The sequence below is a fragment of the Panthera tigris genome, chromosome B1 (assembly GCF_018350195.1).
Source record: "Panthera tigris isolate Pti1 chromosome B1, P.tigris_Pti1_mat1.1, whole genome shotgun sequence".
Lineage (NCBI taxonomy): Eukaryota > Metazoa > Chordata > Mammalia > Carnivora > Felidae > Panthera > Panthera tigris.
In genome coordinates this window covers 198,922,553-198,947,802 of record NC_056663.1, presented here as the reverse complement: position 1 = coordinate 198,947,802, position 25,250 = coordinate 198,922,553, and the positions used below count along the sequence as shown (strand labels likewise).

Here is a 25,250-nt window from a genome sequence, read left to right as displayed (position 1 = left end):
ACTGAGCATCAGGCACTGGGCTTGGTGGTGGAAAGTTAAATCTTTAACTGCAAGGGAATGCATGAAATTGGAATAAACGGTCAGCTTTGCAGATTTAAAACAAAAACTGATGCCCCTTCTCCATGGAGGTCTGCCCATTGCAAATCAGGTGGATAAGTCCAGCTCTAAGAAGTTCACACACATAAATGCACATGCATCCAGGGGTGCCTGGGTGGCTCGGTTAAGCGTCCGGCTCCGGCTCAGGTCATGATCTCCCAGCCTGTGGGTTCAAGCCCCGCGTCGGGCTCCATGCTGACAGCTCGGAGCCTGGAGCCTGCTTCGGATTCTGTGTCTCCCTCTCTCTCTGCCCCTCCCCCACTCATGCTCTGTCTCTCTCACTCTCAAAAATGAATAACTGTTAAAAAAATTTCTTTTGAAAATGCACATGCATCCACTCCCATGCATGTCGTACATAAAATGCGTTTGACGTATCGGGCACTGCTGTGTGCTGCTCTGACTCCTGTAGAAGCTGGAGCTTTGGGGACCAACCAGTTGGGGCTGGAATCCCGGCTTACCTGTCCTCCAACTTTGTCCCCCAAGATGGATGACCTGAGCCTCAAATTCCTCATCTAGAAAGTTGGGGTAGCCACCCCCTCCCACTTCATCATATCATTGTATACCCTAAGTGCAAGCATATATGTTAAATCACCAAGTGTGTGCCTGCACACAGTAGGCACTCAGTAAGTGCTTGCCCACCTGTCTCAAGAGCACGAGGCCAGGCAAGAAATAGCGCAAGGTGGTCAGAGGGTGCAAGAGGGTGACCCCAGGGCCGGAGGGGGCACAGAGGAGAGGGCAGTGAACCCCGTGGAGGTTGGGAGCCTTCCCAGAGGTGAGACTGGATTGAGTCCCAGAGGGTCGAGCGGATGGAGGGATGTCACGACGAGGGCTCAGCATCCCAGCTCTCAGGAGCGGCCCGTGGAACCGGTCTGGAGCGGTTGGCTCTGTCTCTTTCAGGTGCCCAGATAGATGACAACAACCCCAGGCGCACCGGCCACCGCATCGTGGCGCCCCCTGGTGGTCGCTCCAACATCACCAGCCTCGGTTGAAGGCGGACGAGTGGATGAGCCAGTGAAGCGTTCCAGGAATACTGTCACTCCCTTTCCCCACCAGGGGTTGGGAAACCCGCGGTTTTATTTGGTACTGATGGGGGGAAAATTGAATGACGTTCTTTCCTCTTTTGTTTAGGAAGAAGTGGTATTAGTGTGGTGTGTTTGCTCGGAAACTCCTTGCCCCACAGTTGTGTGTTCATGCTGACTCCACCTCAGATCATGGGTCTCCATTGCCCTCCTTAGTGAACCCAGGTTCTAGCATCGTCTTGTACCGTCCCTTCCGCTTCTGACTCCACGGGCTCCATGATTCTCTGGGTGGTTCCTTTGCACCCTCGTAGCTGTTCTAGGATAGTTGATGCATGTTACTAAATTATGTATGCAAGTCTGTGAGTGCGTCTGACAGAACATCACCGAGGACCGATGTAGACACAATGCCCAGACCTCAGGCCCCCGGGGCCCTTCCAAACTCTTCACACGGAGATGCTTACTCGTCCCCACCCCAAGTCCGCACTAGAAAGAAGCCTGCCCCATCCCTCCCCTCCCCCACCCCATCCCCATTGAGACCTTCTGTGAATTCTCAGAGGGGCAGGGGAACCTTCCAGTGCTTTCAGAGAAACATCATCCACGTCCTGTGTCAGAAACTCCGGTCTCCGTGGCACTTGTGACTCGCCATGACGTCTTTCTGGTCTGTGTGTGTCCTTCCAGCCAGCTCCGACTTCAGGCCTAGCCAGGTTCACACTCAGAAAGGGGTCTCCCCACCCCCATCAGGGCTGATGACGGTGGGGCGACGGCTGCTCCCGGTTGCCCCGGTCCTGGTCCCTTCGAGGTGGTTGACGGGGCAGTCAGATTTTTAAAGTTTTGTACAAAGTTTTCCTTTGTAATCACCCCCATTTTTACTTAACAACTGACTTATTGTGGCTCTTATTTCTGAATTCAAAGCTTGTGAAAAAATAAAGAAAATAAACAGCCCGTTGGCCCCACTGGTGTGTTTTCATTGAAGGGTGACTGTTCAGTTGGGTGCAAATGCCCCAGTGGTCCCTCCTCGTGATGACCGGAGTGTAGGTTGCTTCCCAGGACTCGCTCCTGTAGACACCGAAGGAGCAGAGGAGGAAAGAGAGGGAGCCAGTCACGAGGTGTGGATGGTCGGGCTCAGATCCTGAGGCCATGGCGGGTGGCTTCTGTGACATGGGCTGAGAGCACACGTCCGTTGTCTCCAAGCCTCCTTGGTGCCCTCTCTTCATATAGGTTGTGGGTCTGCCTCAGACTGGGAGTTCCAACCTCGTAAACATCACATTTCTTCACTCCGGGTCCCATGAGCAGATGCACATTCTTGAGAAGGAAACACTCAGGCAAATTGCTTATTCCAATTTGCCTTTAGTCGTAGTGACAGTGGTGGTGACGATTGATGACAGTGATGGTGGTGGTGACAATGCAGGCAGTATCTGTGTGGTGTTATGCCCAGAATTCGTGGCCCCCAAAGACCACCAGGGAGCCAAGTCCGATGCAAAAGCAAAAGAGCCTTTATTCGAGCTAGCTCGAGCTCAATCCCCTACCTGCACCGACGCAGCGGTGAGATGCCGGGGAGAGAGAGCGAGTTTCAAAAGCACAAAGGTTTTATAGGGATCATGGCCTTAGCCGATTGGCTGGAGAAGGGTCGTGGCCTCAGCCGATTGGCTGGGGAAGGGTCGTGGCCTCAGCCGATTGGCTGGGAAAGGATAGAACAATGGCTGCCGAGGTGTGGTCCCACATTAGCAATTATCAGCATCATCTGGAACTCGCTAAAAATGCAAATGTTGGGCCTGGTGGTCACAGACCCACTGAGTCAGGAACTCTGGGGGTGGGGCTCAGCAACCTGTGTTTGAACAAGTCTTCCAGGAGATTCTGATGCACCTGAAGTTTAAGAACCACTGGGTCTGAGGGTCTCTAACATGTTTGGCCTCAGCGTATACAGAACGTTTCTCACTGGTCACCTATTAACCATTGGCTGTCAGCCTTGCCGTGCTATATAAATACCTAGCACCAAACACCATCCCCAGAGACTCTGATTTAATTGGTTTGGGGAGGGGTGAAATGCTCCCAGGTCATTCTAAGCCTGGACAGGGTTGAGGGCTCCTGCCTCTGGCCCCTACCTGAGAGAAGCCCTCCCTCTTCTACTCACGCTTTCCACGCCTCTCACACTCCCCTTCCTCCCACCTCAGACTTCGGAAGAATGCATCAATCGGTAGCCTGCTTTCTTAGAAAACTTAAGTTACGCAAGGGGAGGAGGCGTGGTCTGAGGTTTGAGCCGGAACCTCTTTCTGCGGCCACGTCGGGGACATAGTGGCTAGTCGGCCGGCCTAGGTCTGCTCACTCTGCGAGGCAGGCTCTATTACTACCCCCCTTTCACAGATGAGTCCCAGAGCGTTCAGTGACATGTCCAAGGTCACACGGGGAGGAAGAGGCAGAGCCAGGATTCGAATCCAGGACCCATGCGGTTTGGCTCAAAGTACAAAGCTCCTTGCTCCTGACCTCTAGCCCTTCCTACCGTTCAAGGCAGGATGCCTTTGATGGTCCTGCATCTACTTACTGGTTTTAGTGTATTCTCCCTCTGCCCCCAAGGTCTGTTGGACCTTGGTTAAGGTCCCACATGGTGTTGGCTCACAGCCTGCCGTGGATTTTCTTGAAACAAGGCTAAATAAACGGAAGGTCAAGAATGGAGGGTAAGGCCTTTTGACGTTTGTCCTCGGCTCATTCAGACTATTAAAGGGCAGCAAAGAAACTTCCAGATAAGTAAAGTTGGCAGCCGCAAGCTACTCGTCCCGCTCTCGGGAGAGCACTTCGTCTCTGGCATCCATCACCCCCCGCCCCAGCCCACCCAGAAACGCAAGCAGAAATCTTCTCTCTAAGGCCGCCCCTGGAGGGGCTGCTGTCCAGCTGCGTAACCGGCTGAGGTTCCCCACCACCCACTGTCCCACACAATGTTCCCCAGCACGTCCAAGCGGCAGTCACGGGTTCCGGGCGGTGCGAGACAGACGAGCCTTAAGTCTTGGAGGCTGTGCTGGAACATTCCTTGTGAGGCACATGCTTCTCTTTCGTGCTCCCCTTTGCCACGTCATCGCCTAGCCCCGGGCTCCGGGAATTAGGATGCGGACATCTTGGAGGGGGGTATTATTCTGCTGTCCTGTCTTCTAAGTCTCTTTCCAGAAATTTTGTTTTATCTTGCCATGTTCGGGTATACGGTCCATCGTTCACTAATCCTCGTATCTAAGGAAAAGGAGGGCCCAAGACTCACATTTTCCCATATGATATCCCATTGAGCCGGCACCATTAATGGAAAAGACTATCCCTTCTCTCATTAAGCTGCAGCGGTGGCTTTCTTGTGAATCAGGTGACCGTAGTGTGTGGGTCTTCTGACGCAGTGGTCCCGAGGTGGCACGGCTAAATGTGGAGCACGGGGCTGGGCTGGGCTGGGAGCCCCAGTCTGCAGTGCTTGCTAATTTCCACTGTAGTCAGTTTCAAAGTACCAACGTAAAGCCAGCAAGCTGGCAACTCCTAAAATTTAAGCGGGCTCTGGTGTCCCATAAGGGCTGGCCTAGCCCCACTACCGCGGCTGGTCTATTTTTGCACCCACACTGCACACGGACTATAAACAGTGAGACAGAACGGCCAAGGTCTCCTCATACCCATTTGCCCCCTGCCCGTAAAGCCCCAACCATTTTCCGACATCCCCAGCACTGCCTAACGCGTTCTGGCCCCTGAGTTTGCTTGGCCACTTTGGTTAGTGCATGCGGACCAGAGAAGGCTGCTCCCCCAGCCCGAGTGTCAGATCTCCGCACCCCCCCCGGGAGCTGGTCTCTGGACCAAAGTGCATGTGGTCGTGACTCTCTGTGGCACAAAGCATGAGCCCCGATGATGCGCATTTGCAGGGGCGGATCTACATCTGACCGCTTTGCCTGTATCTCAACTGGTTCCAAATGTGGATGGGAAAGAAAGGGATGGTATTTATTACCCTCCCCATCCCAGCAGCAAAATACACAGTGCTGAGAGCCCCAGAGGAGCGTCCAGTCTCGTCAGAGGGGTGCAGGGAAGGCTCTTGAAGACGTAAGTCCTGCTGTTGGGACGTGGATGATGATTACAGACTCGGGAGGCAAAGGGGATGGGAGGTGGGTAGAACTGTTCCGGGCGGCAGCAGCAAAGTCCTGTGCAAAAGCCCAGTGGCAGGCAGGGGCGGGCACGTATGAGTCCACGAGAGGAGACAGGCTGCGTGGCTGAAACTGGACCTCACAGGGTTCCGCGGTCCTTGTTAAAGATTTCCTTTTTCTCCTTAGAGCAAAGAATACCGCGGAAGCTCGTGAGTCAGATGTGCGTTTTTGGAACGTGTAGACCAGGAGGCTGGGGCAGGGCAGTTAGGAGTCATCTGTGGCAGCATCTAGGTCAGCAGCCAAGGTAAGGACAGGACAGACACCAGGTTGGCCAGAGAGGTGCTCGGAGCGTCTACGGCCTTTCTCCTCACAGCTGAGCTCAGACCAGAGGGTGGGTGTGTGTAAAAGAAGGCATCTAGAGTCTTCTCATTGGATCGTCACTCGTCGTCCCCACCAGCGCCACCTCCTATCTCTGTAACAACCCACAGCCCATAATGCACGTGGGGACGGGAACCCAGTGGAGGAGGGGGGTCGCAGTGTGTCCTCGGTCTCCCCTGCATGGAGCATGTGCTGTGTTTGCAGAGCCCGGCCCCGGGCGTCCCAGAGCTGTAGCTGGCAGAGTCGGTCTGCAATGGGATGAAAACAGAGAGTCCACAGCCTTTCCGGAATCACGGGCCCCTAACTGCGCCAAGCACAGTAGTGGGGCAGCAGGGCTGAGGAAGGGCCCAGAAGCACTGGCATGTGACACAGTCCCTTGGGCCGAGGAGGCTACGCTCGTGAAGCAGAATAACTTTCACGCAAGGTCTGCGGAAGCTGAGATGGCCTTCGATCTTTCAGAGATCCCGGTGCTGCTGGGGGAGGGGGGGGGTCTGGATTTACCAAAATCAAGTTACCAAAGCAGACACTCCCAACTCCAGAATGCCTCTGTGCAGAGGGCCCATGTGACAAAAGTGGTTTCTATGTAAACCGGGTTCTCAAAACGCGGCAAGAAGGAAACCACTGCCTGTTACGGGACTCAGCAGAATAATGAAATGCTTTATTCAGCCACTAGAGGGAGCTGGCGGTTGACTCTGGAAATCCCGCCTGCTGACCAGTCGCTCTGATGGGGAACATCCTTAACCAACCAGGGAACTGCCGTGGGAGACTTCTTCTGTCTCAGAGCTACTCCTTCCTAACAGAATCTAATTTAGATTTTAAGAAATAAAAATTCAGCCCACAAACGGTTCAGAAATCTCCCGAAGCCCACTACGTTCTGGGCTCACCAGGTACTGGCACACTTTGACTCAGGGGACATCGGGCCACGTCTGAACACATGTCTGGTTGTCACAACTGGGGAGGGTTCCTGGCATCTGGTCAGTGGAGGCCAGGGATGTCCCTAAACATCGCGCAAGGCACGGGACGGCCCCCACCCCCAAACACAGCTCACCCAAAATGTCCACAGTGCCGGGTTTGAGAATCCCTGATTTCAATGAGAAGAGTAATTTTCATTCCCAGTGGCAAAGACCTCTCCCGGCAGTGGTTTAAGTGTGGCCAGTCTGGAAGCTTGTGGATACTGTCCCTGCCCGCTGGGAGCAGCAGTGCCCCTGGGGAACACGTCTCCTGAGGGGGAATTGCCATCTGGCAGAACGGCTTGTCCCCTCCCAGGGGAAGTCTGAGGGCTGAGTGGGGCCGCCCACAGAAGACACCGCTGTAGGTGTCATTAGGTACCAGTCAGGCCTCAGGTCCCCAGGGTGGGTGACGTAGGCCTGCAGGTCAGGGATTCCGTGGTCTGTGTCAGGGTCCTGGGGCCCTGAGACAACCTCCAAGGTGACCAGGCACTAGCTGCTGGTTCAGCCAAACATGGGGATCAGTCCAGATGAGAACCCTGCGGCCAGATGCATGGGACACGATGCGTGGGACACGTCTCATGGGACAGGAGAACAAGGATGACAGAATTGGAGAAAAAGACGTGCCTGGGTGGCTCAGCTGGGTACGTGTCCGACTTCAGCTCAGGTCATGATCTCGTGGTTCGTGGGCTCCAGCCCCGTGTCGGGCTCTCTGCTGACAGCCCGGAGCCTGGAGCCTGCTTCGGATTCTGTGTCTCCCTCTCTCTCTGCCTCTCCCCTGCTCACGCTCTGTCTCTGTCTCTCTCAAAAATGAATAAACATTAAAAATAGTTTTTAGAAAGAGATGGAGAAAAGACTTCAGGCCAGGAAACGCCAGCCCCGCCCGGAGACCCCCGCATTCCCAGCAGAACTCCATGGAGAGTCTGGGGAGCAGGGGGTCCCCGAGGCTGGAGGCAGCCTCATGCTGGGCAGGCAGGGTGGGGGTGGGGGTGGGGTTCAGAGATCCAGGGCCAAAGAGGTCCCTGAGGAAGGGAGGCACGTCTCCAAGCCAAAGAGAAAGAGAAAACTGGAGGCAGGGTTCGGACACGGGGTTTTCATGCCACAGGCGGCAGGGTCTGCCATGCTCAGTCAGGCCTTCTAGGCACTTCTCCGCCTGTCCGTCTATCCATCCGGCCCCCCGGTGGCCCTTCCCGTCCCAGCCGGCTGGGGCGGGCAGGTGGCATTATTCCAGCTGGATCTTCCACATCGGCCCCGACCCAAACCGTAACCTACGGATGGCTTCTTTCCTTTAGCGGCTTCTTGGGGCTCTCGCCGTCGCCAGCTTCATTCTCCTGCTGGTTCAGCCTTTTGCTGCTCAAAACAAGGAAGCAATGCAGTGGTCACAACGTGAGTCCAGATCTGTCCAGAGGCAAGAACTCATCCGATCTGATCAGATGAAAAGGCAGTGACAGGCCATCAAAACAGCCCCACCCCCTTTAACTGGGGTTGTCCAGAGACAAACACGGCCTCCGGTTTCCCTCTGTTGGGTGGGGGGGGGGGGGGTGGGGTGGTCACCTGAGGGCCACGGGGTAAAGGCAACCCCCCACTCAGATGACTGGGCGCACCGGGACGCACTGACCCTACTGCAGACCCCAAAGTGTCTGCAGCCAGTGGGGGCCTGGCAAGGCGGGGACCGTTCAGGCCGGGTGCTGGCAGGACGCGGAGCTAGGTCATGGCCGGCCCAGCCAAACTGGACACGAATAGTAGCAGTGACAGGCATATCAACAGCTCCCGCCATCGTCCATCATTTCTGGGACCCTGTGGCTAACACCTCGGAGAAAGGCGCCTGTTTTCCTGCCCGGACTGTAAGCGGTCAATACGCATCCACTGGCAATAAGCCGGCCCCTGCCCCCGTACCTGAGTGATCCCGAGGGGTGGCCCCCTGCTGCAGGGTCATCGTCGGTGGGGCCCCCCGGGTTCCCTTTCTCCCGGGGTGGGGGCTTCTTCCTTCTCGTCCTTACAGGCTTCTCTGCAGAAGACACATAAACCCAGACATTGGGTGACGTCAAGCACGTGACAGCTCCCCTCGGCCTCACCCCGACCCAGCCGGGCATCTGCTGAGGACGTCCGCGGCCAAGGAGACACTCTGTGCTTTCTGCGATTACACCCATTTAACTTGTAGGGAAACTGAGGCCCGGGGAGGTGACGTGCTTTCCCAAGCTCACACAGCCGTTACGTTATGGAGCTGGGATTCGAACACAGGGCTGCCAGGCTCCCGCTGGGTTTCTGCCACGCCCAGCTGACCCGAGCTTCCGAAGCAGAAGGACCCTGACAGAGCAGCGTTGTTTTAAGAGAGCCCTGTGTTCTCACACACACCCCTGTCTGTATCCCGTCAGCCGGCTACACCACTGTGAGGTCACAGTAGTTGCCGCCGGCAGGGGGCCAAGGGTTAATCACCCCCGTCTGTAAGTCGGGGACACAGAGGCCCGGGTGGTGAGGTGCAGACCTCAGAATCCAAAGTACTGAACGCGGGAGAGCAAGGCGGCCCTGGGGCTGAGTCCGCTCGTTGATGGGCAAGGACACAAAAGCCCGGAGAGGGTAAGCACGGTGCCCGAGGCCACACAGATGGTTAGTGGCGGACACGGGACTGGAATCCATACTCCCGCTGCTGTGCACCGCCTTCCACGACTTACCTGACGAGCCACGCTTGCTTGAAAACGGTCTGCTTTCGGCGAGGGGCACCCGGGCCAATGCCGCCAGCTCTGAGACAAAGCTCTGCTCGGCCTCCTGGATGCAAGGACGGAGGGTCAGCTGGGTCCCCCTCTGCCCCGTCCCGCCTCTGCACCACAGTGAGGCTGACGCCCTCTCCAGGGTGGCTGATGGCCCCGCATCCCTGGCGGCAGACGGGTCTCCAAGAAGAACCCAGAGACGGCAGGAGCAGGGCGGACGCGTGTGTGAGCACAGGAACCAGCACTCTCCGGCTCCTGCCAGGGAACTGTCCGTCCTCACTCACGCCAGCCAGGGAGCCCCATTTTACAGAGAAGCGTGCAGAGGTGAGGGCTCAGAGAGGGACACGGCACCCGCTTCCCCCCGACTTCAGAGTCTGAGCTCTTAGCTGCCGACGCTGTGGCTTAACCACCGACCTGGATTCCGTGACTTATTAGCTGCGTGACACTAGACGGTGACTTCAGCTCTCAGAGCTGCAGTGTCCCCACCTGTACCTGGAGTACGACAGTGACCTTGTCCTCAGTTATGGGACGACGAGGTCAGATGGCGTGTGTAACGCTCTTGGTTCCGTGTCTAGGACAGACGCTCAGGGAACGAGCATTAACCACCCTGGCTCTCACCTGTCGCTGCCACACCGGTGGGGACTACTCTGACTGGGCCAACACTCTGTTAAGTGCTTCCATTCTGGAATATCTGATTTTTTTTTTTAAGGCACCCACTTTGCTTTAAAAAAAAATTTTTTTTTTTAATGTTTCTTTATTTTTGAGAGAGACAGAGACAGAATGCGAGTGGGTTAGGGGCAGAGAGGAGGGAGACACAGAATCCGAAGCAGGCTCCAGGCTCCGAGCTGTCAGTACACAGCCCGATGCGGGGCTTGAACTCATGAACCATGAGATCATGACCTGAGCCGAAGCTGGACGCTCAACCGACTGAGCCACCCAGGCGCCCCTATTTTAGTTTTTTTTAATGTTTATTTATTTTTGATAGAGACAGAGCGTGAGCAGGGGAGGGGCAGAGAGAGAGGGAGACACAGAATCCGAAGCAGACTCCAGGCTCTGAGCTGTCGGCACAGAGCCCGACACGGGGCTCGAACCCACGAACCGTGAGGTCGTGACCTGAGCCGAAGTCGGACGCTCAACCGACTGAGCCACCCAGGCGCCCTGCCACTTTGTTTTCATAACCGCACTTTATGAGACTTCCCTGTGATAGCTACCCACTTCATTTCACAAGGGCCGAGCCGCCCGTGTGTCCCAGGGAAAGTGCAGGCCTCGGTCACCAGCCGCACTGCCTCCGTGACTCTGAGAGGCCCACATGATGGTGAGCCACGTGCAGGGAAGAGCTCACTTCTCCTCCGGCTCAACAGCGGGGAGACGATCGGGGCGCAGGGCCTGGCCCCCCGAAGCTGCTCGGGAATCAGCACAGCGCTGCCCGCCCCCAAGGCTCACGGCCAAGCCGTCAGCCAGCGAGACTCAGCCAGGGCCAAGGTCTTTTTGCGGCGACCTGTGGTCACGAGAGTGGCCTTTTGCTGCTCCTGTTCCTCCCTAAACCCCGGCCCGGTCCGTGAAGGCGCTTTTCCGACACTCGTACCTGTAGCTGGGTCTCCAGCTGGGCTTCCAGATGATCCATAGCCCTTGCCTTCTGCTTCCAAGCATCCAGGCGGATCCGCTGGTGCGCGGTGAACTGGGCCAGAAACTTTTTCTGCTGTGCCGCCATCCTGGCAGAAGGAACGAAGGCCATCAGCGCCGCCCCAGCCGGCGGCGGGTTAATCAGAGACCCAGCACAGACGTGCCCCCGGAGGCTGCTGAGTCGTGGGAACTGGGGAGCGGAAGCCGTCCTTGGGCCCGTGGAGCCCAGAGAGAGGAATGGCCTTGGCCGGCAGGATTTACAGTGGCTGCACGGCCTGTGACAGTGGCCACAGCTGGAGTCCCTCCACCTGGGGGGGGGGGGGGGGCTGACTCATCATAAACGTGAGTCACGCTCGCGACTCTGCAGAATCCCGCGTGTGCGTTTTTTGTTCGGTCCCGCTGGGTCCTCAGTGATACGAGCAGGACAAAGGGTAGAACACTCAGGGCAGGAGCCGCTCAGAGGGGGCGGGGGCATCCCTGGGGTCCCGCAGCTGCCCAGTGACTGGACGGCATGAAAATCATCTCAACCCAGGGGTGGGGGCGCATTCCCCTGAAAGGGCCAGAGACCCACCAGCTACCCATCCTTATGGAAAACGTGCAACGCGATGCTCATCTCCTAGCCTGCAGCATCCGAGCCATGTGCAGGGAAGAGCTCACTTCTCCTCTGGCTCAATGGCGGGGAGACGACTGGGGCCCCCCTGAAGACGGGGGCCCGTTACTCTGGGTGGCACAGCTCCGAGCGGGGGCGGCAGCAGGGTCCCTGACCGGGAGACGGCCCCCGCTTGCTTTCACCTTGCCTCCCCCCTACCCTGAATCCCCTCCTTCCTTGGCTGACCTTCCTCAGACCCTCAGCAAACAGGAACATCCCATCCCATCCACCTTGTTTTCCTAACGGCCCTTTGCCTCTTTCTTTCCAATCTTCTGTGAGTTCCTACATCTGCAGAAGCCACGTTTAGTGTCAACAGGGAGCTGTTCACGGAGTTTACCTGCAGGCACAGAATTGCACCTTGCTTTCGCTTCATGCTCCTCTGCCTGCCAGTCATAGCTTTCCCCTCTTCTTTGTAGTTGCCTGGCAAACTCCTATTCATCCTACAAAACCCCATCACTCATCCATCCATCCGTGTACAACTTCATGTATACATAAAAACATCCCTGGCCTGCCAGGTGCTGTCCTGTGTTTTGAAGATACAGGTGCGAACAAGAGACTCACAGTCCCTGACTTCACGAAGCTCCACTTTGAACTCGGGAAGAGGATAGATGGGGAACAAATAATTGATACAGATGAGGTCAGTGCTCTACAGTACAGCCTCCCCCACACCCTCGAGGAGGCTGCATTGGTTTCCTGGAGCTGCTCTAACAAAGGACCACAAGCTGAGGCGGGGGAGGGGGTGCTTAAGACAACAGAAATCTATTCTCTCACGGCTCTGGAGGCCAGAAGGCTTCGATCAAGGGGTCAGTGGGGTTTCTTTGCCTCCAAAGGTTCTAGAGGAGAGCCCACTCCCTGCCTGTCCCAGCTCCGGGTGGCTCCCGGTGATCCCTGGCATACGTCCACACCGTTCCCATTCCTGCTTCTGTCTCCACATGGGCTTCTCTGTGTGTGACCAAATCTCCCTCCACCCCACCTGCCCTTGGATTTGGGGCCCGCTGGAATAATCCAGCATGATCTCTTCTCAAGATCTTTCACTTAATGATATCTGCAAAGATCTTTCCTCTACATAGGTCACGCGCACGGGCTCCAGGGATTAGGACACGCACACACAGGTCACACGCACAGGCTCCAGGGATGAGGACATGCACAAATCTCCTAGGGGCCCCCATTCAGCGGCCAGGTGGCTTCTTGCTGTGAGCAGCCTGTCCTGTACCCGTTCTGCCAACAGTCCTGGTCACTCTCGGCTGCCACCCTGACTGCCTGCCCGCTCCCCACCATGGACTTGGCTAATGGGCCTGCCAGGCAGTGAGAACGCTATCCGGGGGTGGGGTCGGAGTGGGGCTTCCCCCCGCACAGCCCGGAGATCCACGAAAGGGTCCAGGGGAGACTGAGACACAGCCGCCTGTGTTTACGCGATGCCCTGGCTACACGTAGACACAGGACAAGACGGGAGGCCAGAGGCCACAGCTCTAAGCCGGGAGGGGCGGTACAAGGACATGGGACTAGAGAGCGGCCGAGAGGCAGACAATCCTGCCTGCGGAGGGACAGCCATGTGGTGCTCTGGCCCGAGCATGACCCCCTTCGGCACTGCTGATCCTCTGGCACCTTCCGGAAGGAGAGGATGCCCTACTGTAGGATCTGAGTCACCTGGACGGATCATAAACCCCTTCCTTTTGGACTCCTATTTGGTTATGGAAGTGGGTGTTTAAAAAAACATCCCTCCTGAAAGAGTCCCGACTGCACAACTGTTTCAAGCCGCACTGCGCACCGTGCAGAAGGCACAGCAGTGACAATTGTGCTGGTGGTGAAGGACATCAGGCGTGGGGCGCTGGCCGCGGGCCGGCCCTGCTGTGGGCGCCGCAGTCTCTGTGGGTCCTGACGGTAACGCCCTGTGAGCCAGGAGCTACCGTCATCCCACTTCACAGATGGGGAGCCTGAGGCTCGGGGCGTGAAGGGACCTAGCCCGCGTGTGGCCAATCCACCGCCGCGTCACCTGGCACCCCTCAGCCGGGCTCTCCCACGATCCCACTGCTCCCCGGGGATGCAGTGTGGAGTTCGCCCTCGGACCAAGAATTGCTTCACGCGCTTAGTCTCGTAACGTTCTTTTAAATCAACGATCCGTTCTCGCTACACGGCTCTGTCCCCAGGAGCCCTGGCGGACCTTCACCAGAAACTGCGAGCGGACGGGCACGGAGGAAAGGGCACCAACAGCCACGTACGAGCCTCTAAGTCACAGCGAGAGTCGGTCACGCACCCGCACCCCCACGGGGCTTTGCTTCCATCTCCCGTAAACCTGGCGGGGAGGTCGGACTGGGGGCAGCTGAGGCCCCTCCTCTTGGGTCACTGGGGTCCAGGTGAAGCCCCTGGGCTCCATCCATCAGAATCCCTGGAGAGGAGGAGTGGGGTAACAGCTCAGATTCCTGGGTCCCCCCGCAAAGAAGCCCCCGAGTCTGAGTGTCCAGGTGGGGTCCTGGCATCTGCACGCTCGGGAGGAGAACCAAGTGAGATGATGCCCCCCCACGTCTGAGAGCTGCCGGGCCCGAGTCAGGTGGATATCCGACCGTCAGGGCCAGGTGGCACGTAGGCGCGGGATGGCGGGACGTTTCCTGACCACTGCCAACGGCCATCGGAGGATTTATGGACAGCGTGTGCGGGACTCAGTCCGAGGACTGAGGGGGACCCTGTGGTTTTTGTTTCCAGCCGTCCGATGAGGGGCTGGAATCTACTCTGAGGCCGCGCATGGAGCCCACGCCTCCATCCTGCAGGGCCGTGGCTGTCTGCTGCTTCCAGCCGCCGGGACGCCTCCGCCTAGACAAGGGACCGTCACCTGTCGTCCTTCAGCGCCCCTCCCCTCCCCCACGAGAGCACCCGCACAGATTTATTGCTGTTCCCCTGTCCGTCTCTCCCTCCAGGCTGTGAGCTCTGGGGTGACAGGCATTGTCCCCAGTGGCTAGCTCAGGGCCCAGCAAACAGTCGGTGCTTACAGGGGCATGCTGGGTGGCTGTCCACACTTGGGTGGACAGTTTCCACACAGGCCAGTGGCTTCTTCCGCCAAACACCTGTGTCTGTGTCTGTGTCTCAGTGCCTTCTCTGGCCACGGGGGTGTGTCTGGCCAGCTCAGGGGCCGGAAGTGCTGGTGACATAACACCCCCAGGGCAGACCCTCAACCCGTGCGGAACAGGGCTTGGCAGACAAATCCCCTATCTTTCGCACCCCTTGTTGACATAATTGGAAGTTGAATTTTATACAATCTCCCAGAAGGTCCAGAGCGGGATTGGGCCTCAGTTGCCGTGGACAGGCTGCACGGCCACAGGGTTGGTTTGCTTCTTCTCCATTGCGGTAGGCCACACGGTGCCCCCACAGGTGGCCTTGCCCTAATCCCTGGACCCGTGAAGACGTTACGGTACGTGGTAGCCGGGTCTCTGCAGGCTGGGTTAGGGTTATCGACTTTAGGATTCGGAGATTCTCCTGGACTATCCACGTGGGTCTCAATCACCACAACGCTTACAAGCAGAGAAGTTTCTCCAAATGGAGTCAGAGAGATGAGGCGGAAGAGGAAGGCAGAGGACTTCAAGCATCGAGACGCAGGGACCACGAGTGACGACCAAAGAGAGGCCTCTAGAGGCTGGGTGGCCCCCAGCCGACAGCCACAAAGTAAGGGGACCTCAGTTCTACAGGGACCCGCGTTGTGCCGGCGACCTGGGCAAACCTGGGAAGATTCTCCCCAGAGCCTCGTCAAGAGCCCACCGGGCCGACACCTCGAGCTGGGCCGTGGGAGACCCACGAAACCAGCACCCGCCGCGGGGACCTCAGGTCCGCAGAAGCGTGGGCCACGTAGCTGGCTGTTGTCAAGCCAGCAGCGGGAACCAGCTGGGGGCCTCACCTCCCTGCTCCCTCACGGTGCTTTCTGGGGTCACTTCCAGGGTGAACAGCCTGCTCCCAGCCCCCGTGCACGGGGGGATCCCACCCCACCCGGACTCGCTCGTTCCCGTGTGCCAGGCCCCGTCCTGGGGGCCGCGTGTCGAGCAGGGAGCCCGACCGAGGCACGGGGGCCTCCACTCTGGCAGCCACGTGCACGCACCATCGGACGCTGACTGCACGGAGCAGACTCATGGCAGGGGAGGAGGGCGCACAGGACAGAGGGGGCGAGCTCACCTCTGGTGGACGGCCTTGCAGGCTCCGCCAGATCCATTCACTGCCTTGCTCCCCGGCGAAGGGTCTCCGAATCCCTGCTTTGTCCGCAGCTTGCAATTCTCCGTTCTCTCACCTAGACCATTTAGCACACAAGGTCAAGGGGCATGCTTGGGGCTGGCCTCTGAGCCAGGTCGGGGGTGGGGCCGGGCACAGAGATCGGCAGGAGACGCGCTCTCAAATCGTGGGCCACTTACGCAGCACCCGCGCTGCCCCTGGGAAAGGCTCCGCGTGCGTGAGAAAGCGAGGCTTCCGTCAAGGACCCTGCGCCCCCGGAGGAAGGTGACCCCTGCTCTCCCTACAACTGCTCAGACCCCACTTTCTTGAGAGTGCCAGGAGCAAAGGTGTAGAAGAAGAAAGATTCCACTGCAGAGAGGCCACCACGGGTGAAAATTCAGAGCAGAAAGAACAAAGCGTTCGACAGGCGGTGCTGTGGGTGTGCAGCCGGCCGCTCCCATGTGGGTGCTTTCCGGGCGAAGTCCGGTTGGGCCGGAGCTTTCTAGAACACACAGGTTTAACCTGGATGGTCTCTAACCTGGGTGATGTGGCATTCTAGGACTCCTAAAAAAAAAAAAGGAGCACTGAACGAAGCAGAAGGAGCTTATGTGGTCAGCTAAGTTGTATCATTTCAATGTATTTCCTGGGAAATCCTCGCATGAGAGCCGGGGTGTCAGGGAAACAGGAAATCTGAGCTGAGAGGATGCATGGAGGGTGAGCCCAGCCCTAGCCTCACAGATGGGGAAACCGAGGCCTAGAGAGGGAAGGGAAGGCCCCGGCTCCCGAACACCCTGCGGTGACCATCTGTCTGTCTCCTGCTGACAGAGACCATCTGGAGTCATTGGGCAGATTTCCAGGCAGGTGTCCAGATTTTACTTTGAGTCTGGGATTCAAAGTCCCCAGGACAGGGGAAGAAAAGGCACCTGTTGTGCTTACTGAGAGGACTCATATTCCCAGAAGACTGCGTCCAGGACCTGCTGCCCATCGTTGGTCGAGGAATCGGTTCCAGCTCTGGGAAATCCAGGCAAAACCCATCTGAGAACGTGGGGTTCTATGCTGTTCTGAAGTCCCGGATGCAGGGAGGGACGTTACAAGCAGAGGCCTCGAGGAAACTGGCTTGTGTCTATTATTATACACGTATTGTTGCTGGCTTTGTGGATGTTGTCCATTCTGTCACCCGGGTGGCCTCTTGTAAGGGCACATGGGGGAAACTCTCTGGGTCTTAGGAACATCAGGGCCACTGATCTGTTCTCACTTGCTGTCACTGCACAGCTGTAACTGATGAAGTTCCCATCCCTTTGGCCACTAGGAAGCCCAGAGTCAAAACCGTGTCACCATTAGGTAGGGATCTGACGGCCTATGTCCCAGATCATGACCTCACCTGAACCCCATCTCACTGTCCTATCCTTGTCCTGATTCATCTACTTTTTTTAAAAAAAATTTTTTTAACGTTTTTTATTTATTTTTGAGAGAGAGAGACAGAGCACAAGCAGGGGAGGGGCAGAGAGAGAGGGAGACACAGGACCCAAAGCAGGCTCCAAGGTCTGAGCTGTCAGCACAGAGCCCAACGCGGGGCTCGAACCCATGAACCGTGAGATCATGACCCGAGTCAAAGCTGGACGCTTAACCGACTGAGCCCCCCAGGCGCCCCCTGATTCATCTACTTTTTAGAAATCCTCTTATACCGTATGGTCCTCTAGGTGGCTTTTTAAAAGCCTATTTTAGGGGGAGGGAGCAGGCAATCAGTCAATCAACCAAACCGCCCCAGTAACGTTCGGAAGGTCTGACGTGCCATTGCGTCCCAAAGCAGGAGCGCGTCTGGCCTGCTGTGTGCGGGGCTTCCCTGAGGAGGGGGCCGTTACCCTGCAGGGTCTTCAGGTGCTGCAGCCTTCTCTCCTCGTGGTCCTGCATGACCCTCCCGATGTGCTGGTAATATGCCCGCACGAGCCGGCCGACGCCAGCACTGGTCACGTAGACGCTCTCCACGGCCGCCTCCGTCAGCACTCTCTGTGGCAGGAGGGGGAAGACACAGCAAAGTCACGCGCGGTCCCCCACCCGCGTCCTGTTCTTGGCTTCTACCACGCCCGACCTTGACTGGTGGGGCAGCGGGCAGAGCACGGGTGGGTGGGTGGCTTACGCCTGTCTCGGTGATCTTACGTCCTTGGTCAGGGGTGCTCTGGGGACGGCCGTATGACCGGTTCTGGCCAGCGAGACCCAGCGTTAGGGAAAATCTGTCAGGGGGGCACCTGGGTGGCTCAGTCGGCTGAACATCTGACTTCGGCTCAGGTCATGATCTCATGGTTCATGGGTTCCAGCCCTGTGTCGGGCTCTGTGTGCTGACAGCTAGGAGCCTGGAGCCTGCTTCGGATCCTGTGTGTGTCTCCCTCTCTCTCAGCCCCTCCCCCACTCACACTCTATCTCTCTCTCTCTCCAAAATAAAATAAAAACATTAAAAAAAAAATCTGTTGGGAGACCTTCCCTTTACAAACATTAAGGCAAAGCTTAGGATATGGGTGAAAGATTTTGCTGTCTTCTTTTTCCTGCCTGGAATGCAGATCTGACGTCTGGAAAGGCAGTGGCCATTTTGAGACTACGAGGGAGCGAACTGACGTCAAGAATGGTGAATCAGGAAGAAAGAGCCCGGTCCTTGCTCGCAGCCTCTGTGCCAGCCTGGAATCACCTACTTGCACATTTCTTGTTATGTGGGCTGAACAACGTCTATTTTTTTGCCATTTGAGTATGTCTTTTTGTTACCTGCAGAAACAGGCAATCTTAAGCGATACACCTTCAGACCCAAAGCGGAGGCTGAGATGCCCCACCATCAGGCACGTGCTGGCCGTGCCCTGGCCAAGTCACCGCCCTTCACTTCCCAAGATGATGGGCCAAAGGTCAGAGAAGTCAGACGCCAGAGGCCCCCGTCTCAACAAACATCTATCAGATGGTTCCAGGCTTTGGGCAAGAAAAAAATACCCACTTACTGCTGAGCGGTTACTGCTGCGCGGTTGGTTACGATACGTTCCTGGAGCTGCGCTATGTCATGGCGCCGTGGGAGACGTGCAGGGGTGCGTGCAGGCGGGGGAGGCGGAGCGGGTGGCAGAGCCGGTCTGAGCCGCCTGGAGCTCCCACGACCCCGCTCATCGCTCACAGAGCCGGTGCCCTCTTCCCCTCCCCTCTGCTGACCTCAGCACCCTCACGGAGGGGTTCTGACTCCATGCCTCCAAGGCCCCCGGACCTGGCCTCGAACTTCCTGCAGGAACTGCCTCCGATGGCTGCGCCCTTCCTTCGCTTTCATTTAGCTCACGGAGCCGGAGCCCGGAGACAGGAAGCCCCTCTTCTCCACCTCCCTCCCAAATCAGCTGAGCCAGGGGCACCATCAGGTCTCTGTCCTCCTGTCTTCCTGCCACAGGAGGGCGCTGTTCACTCCCCTCTGTGTCCCGCCGATGCAAGTCCCACGGAGAGCGCTTGCCTGCCTGGATCGCCAGCCCAGCACCTGCCAAGAAGCCCCGCGACTGGGACATTCTTCCAGAAACTGAACACCTGTTCTTTCTCGTAGCGGTGTGTGTGGGGAGCACTCCTCCCCTATCCTGACTCAGGCTCCCTTTGGGAAGGGACGCCACGTTCACGTTTCACTGCAATTTCATGCCGCGACCATCTATCCGGGAGGAGCTGTAGACTTTTACGGAAAGGAGGTGACCCTTCCCAACACCACAAACCGGGCCCGGCCCTGATGTCTGGATGGCGGGCAGCAGACATGAGCTATGTGGAGCGAGGGGGGTGTCTCAGCAACGTGGGTCCCCTCTCTTTGCTGTGCATATAAGTACGGTGTCTGTAGCAAGCGGAGGTTTCTTGCCTTTCCTTATGGTCTGAGCCCGGGAGGCGACCCGGGGGAGGCAGAGTGTGTCCACACTGTGCGGGGAAGACTGGGGTCCAGTCCCACTCGGCCACTTCCTAAGCCTGGGAGTCTTTAACCATGTCCTTTGCCCGTGATAAACCTCAGTTTTCCCATCTGAACAAAGGGAAGGAAAGGATCCTTTCTGGGCAAGGTTGTGGGCAGAGCCTGCTGAGACGCGGCCGGCGAGGCACTCAGGTAGGCTTACGAGCACACCGCTGTCATCTTTCTCCCTAGGGCTCATGGTTGGGGTCGGTTCAAGCAGGACACCCCCACCCACCCAAGCCGAGCTGGTTTTAGCTGCACTCAGCTGTCAGGATCAACTCTGCAAGGCCTCGTGTCCACCGAGGCAGCCAGAGGCAGGAGAGGCTCACGCCTGTCTCTCTGCGGCAGAGGCTGTCTCCGGATCCTGTGTCCGCCACTGACCGGCCGGGCAGCTCTGGCTGAGCCCACGTCCCTCTCAGAGCTACTGGGAGGGCCGGGCCAGTGCTCAGAATAACGTTACAGGCGGGAAACCCCGCCGTCCTGTGAGGGAGGCGATTCCCGCTGTGGAGGACGAAGAGGGGGCTCGGAGAAGCCAGGTGATTTCTGCCAGGCCCGAGGCTGCTGGACAGGGCACCGCGGGGCCGGTGTCCCAGGCTGCTGCCCCGTCCACACCCTTCCCCCTGCCTGCCCAGCCCACCCCAGTCCCTCTTGCCTCCCGGGGCCCCGGGGCCGGGGCTTGGCTCGCACCTTGAAGTCGTCCCAGTCCTTGGCCCGGCTCTTGGTGGCCGCATTCCGCGCGTGGGCCAGCAGGGCCTGCCCGATGGCTCTCTCCGTGTGCTCCTGCAGGAGCCCCCCCACCTCCTGGGCCTCGGCCAGGAGCTGCTGCTGGAGCTGCAGCCGCATCTGCTGCGCCTCGTCCTCCAGCCTGCTGGCCTCCTCCACGACTCGCGCCTCCTGGAAGGGACGGGAGAGGGAGGAGCCCACGCTGCACAGAAGCCGCGGCCAGGGCCAGGACTGGGATGTGGGCTGGCCCAGCCCAGGGCCCCAGGAGGGGTGGGGGAGGGACTGAGAAGGGGCAGAAAGGGGGGACCTCTGGGCTCGCAAAGCCAACGATGGGTGAGCCGGGGCGTCTGTTCAAGAATCCCCCAAGCATTTATTGAGCACCAACGGTGTGCCCAGTGCCCCCTTGTGGCCCCTCACACGTACGAGAACTTCCTCGTTCTTCCAAAATACTGTGAGGCCTGAACGCTAGGAGTGACGGGGACACAGAGGCTCAGAGACACTAAGTAACTTTGTAAAAGTCACACAGCAGACCTACGTTCTGAAGCTAGACCTGAGTCTGAGCACAGTCCGGGACGTCATGGAAGCCAGGGCAGGGTCCTGGGACTGCCCTTCGTTATGGAAATCGGAATTAGAGAAGGAGGGGAGGGGAGTCAGAAGGAGGAGGGCCAGTCCTGCCTGCTTCCCGCTGCACGCTCCTGGGGAGAGTGACAGTCACTGTGAGCTCGTCCCCCACTAGTGGTCAAAACGCCAGCTGCTCCAATAGCTCGGTGACTCCATGAGCCCTGCAGTCAGCCTGCTTGGGTTGAGATCCCAGCCCGGCAATTTCCAAATCCTTTCTTCCCATTTGTTGAAACGGAGAAGCCCCTTTCTCCCAGCACCCTGATGGCGACCGTACGTATCTGTTTTGTGATTCCACCTGCATATTTAGCACAATTCTCGATACGGCATGCACTAAAGCCCTCGGGCACACGGGGCGTCCCCACGGGAGGCTGCCATCATCCCACCCCCCCTGCGATAACAGGCGTGGCAGGATTTGGGCTCCGGCAAACACGGCCGAACCCGGACCCGGCACGGCCTGGCTGGGACGGGTAGGGCCCGACATGCCGATCTCACCAAGGCTCTGAGCAGCTGCCACTGATGCTCGTCCAGACACTGGGAGGAGCCCTGCTCAAGGGCGTGCTGCTCACGCAGTTCCTGGAGAAGACTCTTCTTCCCGGCAAGTCTCATGTGGGTCAGGGTGGTGATGGCGCTGCCCCGGAGAGCCAGCCTCCGCAGGGCTGAGCACAGCAGCAGGTCGTGTCCCTGTAGGATGTACCACGTGGACCTTTGAGGAAAGCAGGCAGGGGGCCGGGAGTCAGTGCTGTTGGCTTCACTGAGGGTGACGGTTAACTTTGCCAGCTGGAATGTTCACAAGGCGCCTGGACATCTAACCAAACATTATTCTGGGTGTTTCTGGATAAGATGAACATTTGGATCAGTGGGCTGTGTAAAGCAGACCACCCTTTCTGATGTGGGTGGGCCTCATCCAATCAGTGGAAATCCTGAAGATCAGAAAAGGCTGACCCTTCTATGGGTTGCATTGGCCTAGAACATGGGTTTGGTTTTTTTTTTTTCCCTGCCTTTGGACTTGAACTGAGATACCAGCTCTTCTGGGGTGTCAAGACTTCAGACTCAGGAGTGAAAATATACCATGGTCTCTCCTGGGTCTGCAGCTTGCCAACTGCAGATCTTGGGACCTCTCGGTCTACATATATTTCTCCGGTTGGTTCTGTGTCTCTGGACGACCCTAATACGTTGAACTACCAAGAAACGCCTCAAGTAATCATGCTCCACAGGGAGCCCCTCCAGAAGGAGGGAGGTTGGAATTATCCGATATCATGTTGCCTATTCTCCATTTGACATGGGTATTCTCACCTATATTCAGTCATTTGTTCTTTGATTCGTGTTTTCAACTTTATCACATCCTGCCCCAAGTTTCTGATGCATTTATGCAGCTTTCTTCAGCACACATCCACATGAATTTCTTATATTAATTTTCCAAACCAACACATCCCAAACTGAAATTGTGGGCTGTTTCTGAGTTCCCATCTCAATGACTCAAGTGAAAAATGATAGTCTAGCAGACAGGCCCAGCGTTTGGTATTTTCTGACAGCCTGAAAAGCTGAACAGAGTGGGGGCAGTCAGCCTACCAAGGAGGAGAGACCAGGCAAACACTCCAGGCTTTTCAGCTGGGGGCTCTTGTCCTAAGAGTAAGGAATCATCCCTCACAGAGGCTTAATTTTGAATCCACTAAATTCAAAACTGGGGTAGCAGACCTGCCACTATGAGAAATCCCTGCTAGAAGTAAGATAAATCCTCTCTGGAGGAAGATCCCATCATTCAAAATCTTAAATTATCTCTTAAGTTATCAAAATTATCTTAAATTGTCAAAATGTTAAACTTTGAGCAACAGCGTCTAGCATTCGATGAAAATAATCAGACTTGCAAACAGATACGAACTGACCAAAAATAAAGAGAAAAAACAGACAATAGAAACATACCCAAAAGATACTGGCTGTTGGGCTAATCAGACAAAACCTTCACAACAATTATGATGAATATGTCTAATAAATTAAATAAGTGAAGAGTTTCAAGAAACAAGTGAAAGCTGTGAAAAGAATCAAATGGAAATTCTAGAACTGAAAAACAGTAGATGGACTTAACAGCAGATAAGACATTGTTCAAGAGAGCGTGGATGGGATGCTAGCTCAAAATAAGTGTCTAGAACTGAACCACAGAGAACAAAAGAATGAAAAATAAAGGACAGTATGTAAGATGTATGTGAGATAAGGCAAAAAGTTCTAATAAAATGTAGAAGCGGAGCCCCAGAAAAGTAGGGAAAGAATAGGCAAAAGGAATATTTAAAGATATGATGGCTGAGAAACTGATGGGTATAAAACTGAAATGGCTATAAAACTGATGAAAGACTGCAAATCAGAGAAGGCTTAAGAAGCACTATAGATTTATTACACAAACAAGAAATGCCCACGAAAACCACACGCATGGTTAGATATAATACACCAATGAAAACCAAAGAACAAAAGGACATCTTAAAAGCAGCCAGAAATTATTGAAATCAGAAGACAAAAGATTATCCTTAAAAGTATTTAGAAAAAGAAAAACCAAATTAGGATTCTATACCCACTGAAAACATTCCTCAAAAGTGAAGATGAGATAGACCTTTTCAGACAAGCAAAACCTAAGAGAATCTGTCACCAGCAGATCTGAAATAAACACACAGGAAACAATCAAGAGCAACTGAAACGGTAAATATGTGAGCAAATCTAAAGAAATACTGACTGTTGGGGTGCCTGGGTGGCTCAGTTGGTTGGGTGACCAAGTCTGGCTCAGGTCATGATCTCGCAGTTTGTGAGTTCAAGCCCCGCATCAGGCTCTGTGCTGATAGCTCGGAGCCTGGAGCCTGCTTTGGATTTTGGGTCTCCCTCTCTCTCTGCCCCTCCCCTGCTCATGCTCTGTCTCTCTCTGTCTCAAAAATAAATAAATCATTAAAAAAAAAAAAAGAAATACTGACTGCATAAAACAATAATTATAATATCTCACAGGCTTGAAAATAGATAGAGAAGTAAAATACCCACTAAGAAAAGCATAATCTATGAGGGAGGAATAAATGGAATTAAGGTGTTCTAAGGTGTCACACTGCCCAGAAGAAGGAATATATTAATGTACATCAGATTTTGGCACAGCAAAAATTTAAAAATGTTTAACCATTAAAAGCACAGTAAAAGAATACATAACTAACATGCCAAAAGAGAGATAAATTAAAATGATTAATAATAACAATAATAATAATAATAACACCTAATCCAAAGGAAGGCAAGAAAGGAGAGAGAAAGGAACATAGAGCAGGGAGAACAAACAAAATAAATAGTAAGGTGACAGATTAAAAATCCAAATATATCAGCATTAAGATTTACATTAAATATAAATGGACCAAATATTAGTACACTTAAAAGACACAGGTTTTCAGGCTAGGCAAATCTTGCAGTTGCTCCCTATTATCTTAGCAGGGCTCACAGAATTTTCCTGTGTGTTGTCATCTCCTTCCCCTGTATTACCCCATAAGAGTTATCCCCCTACTTCTTGATGTATACACAAACTAGTTTCCTGGAAAAGGCTGGCAACTAGTAAAAATAGTTTTATCAGAATAATTATTCTCATAGAAAACAAGGAAAAATATTTTAGAGTAAGATGAAAATATGGTATTACACTAATAGCTACAGAAAAAACAGACTAGGATATACATTTATTAATAAATTGAGAGTGATGGAAAGTGGGCACAAAGAGGTTTTTTTTTTTTTTTTAAGTGATGGAAACGTTCTAAATTTTGATCATGGTCATAGGTGCAGAACTCTTGTCAATTTACCAAAAATCACTGAATTGTACACTTAAAATAACGTATGTGAATTATACCTCCAAAAAAAGTGTTTAAAAAGTTCCTATCAAAGACAGCTCTACAAAGCAGGTGTGATTAGCCCATTTTATAGGTGAGGAAATTGAGGGCAAGAAACGGTAAGTCATTTGCCCAGCACATTTCTGACTCCACGCCTTTATCCGTGGCACCCTATCACTCTTTTCCACGTTTACGTTTACAGTTCGGCTGGTGTCCAGACCACGCAGTAAGAATGGCAGGGGACGGTTAACTTGTCCCCTTTGCAGATGAGAACACTGAAGCCTAGCATGGATCACACAGGCCCCCACCCTGCAGAAAGCTGTACTCACTCTTCACTGAGGCCACCAAATCGGCCCAAGACTTGGTGGACGATGCTCTCATGGCCATCTCGCAGGTGCGTCTGCAGCACGGTGGACAGGGTCCACTCCTCCATCCACACC

The 25,250-nt window shown here is 55.4% G+C and overlaps 2 protein-coding genes across 5 annotated transcripts in view; one reads left to right on the top strand and one right to left on the bottom strand.

Annotated features, from left to right (window-relative positions):
• Positions 1-2,025, top strand: part of CRMP1 (collapsin response mediator protein 1) — a 76,626-nt gene extending 74,601 nt beyond the window's left edge. For both annotated transcript variants that reach the window (XM_042984969.1, XM_042984970.1), the window contains exon 14: positions 994-2,025. In XM_042984969.1, coding sequence (XP_042840903.1) covers positions 994-1,085 — 92 coding nt within the window. In that variant the 3' untranslated portion in view covers positions 1,086-2,025. The remainder of the gene's footprint in view (positions 1-993) is intronic.
• A 5,291-nt stretch (positions 2,026-7,316) lies between these two features.
• Positions 7,317-25,250, bottom strand: part of EVC (EvC ciliary complex subunit 1) — a 73,692-nt gene continuing 55,758 nt past the window's right edge. For 2 of the 3 annotated variants that reach the window (XM_042984966.1, XM_042984968.1), the window contains exons 13-21: positions 25,140-25,249; positions 21,473-21,683; positions 20,324-20,530; positions 17,565-17,709; positions 15,670-15,781; positions 10,828-10,954; positions 9,207-9,300; positions 8,431-8,542; positions 7,317-7,887 (exon numbers count right to left, since the gene is read on the bottom strand). In XM_042984966.1, coding sequence (XP_042840900.1) covers positions 7,803-7,887; positions 8,431-8,542; positions 9,207-9,300; positions 10,828-10,954; positions 15,670-15,781; positions 17,565-17,709; positions 20,324-20,530; positions 21,473-21,683; positions 25,140-25,249 — 1,203 coding nt within the window. In that variant the 3' untranslated portion in view covers positions 7,317-7,802. The remainder of the gene's footprint in view (positions 7,888-8,430; positions 8,543-9,206; positions 9,301-10,827; positions 10,955-15,669; positions 15,782-17,564; positions 17,710-20,323; positions 20,531-21,472; positions 21,684-25,139; position 25,250) is intronic. The other variant, XM_042984967.1, reaches the window with a different exon arrangement.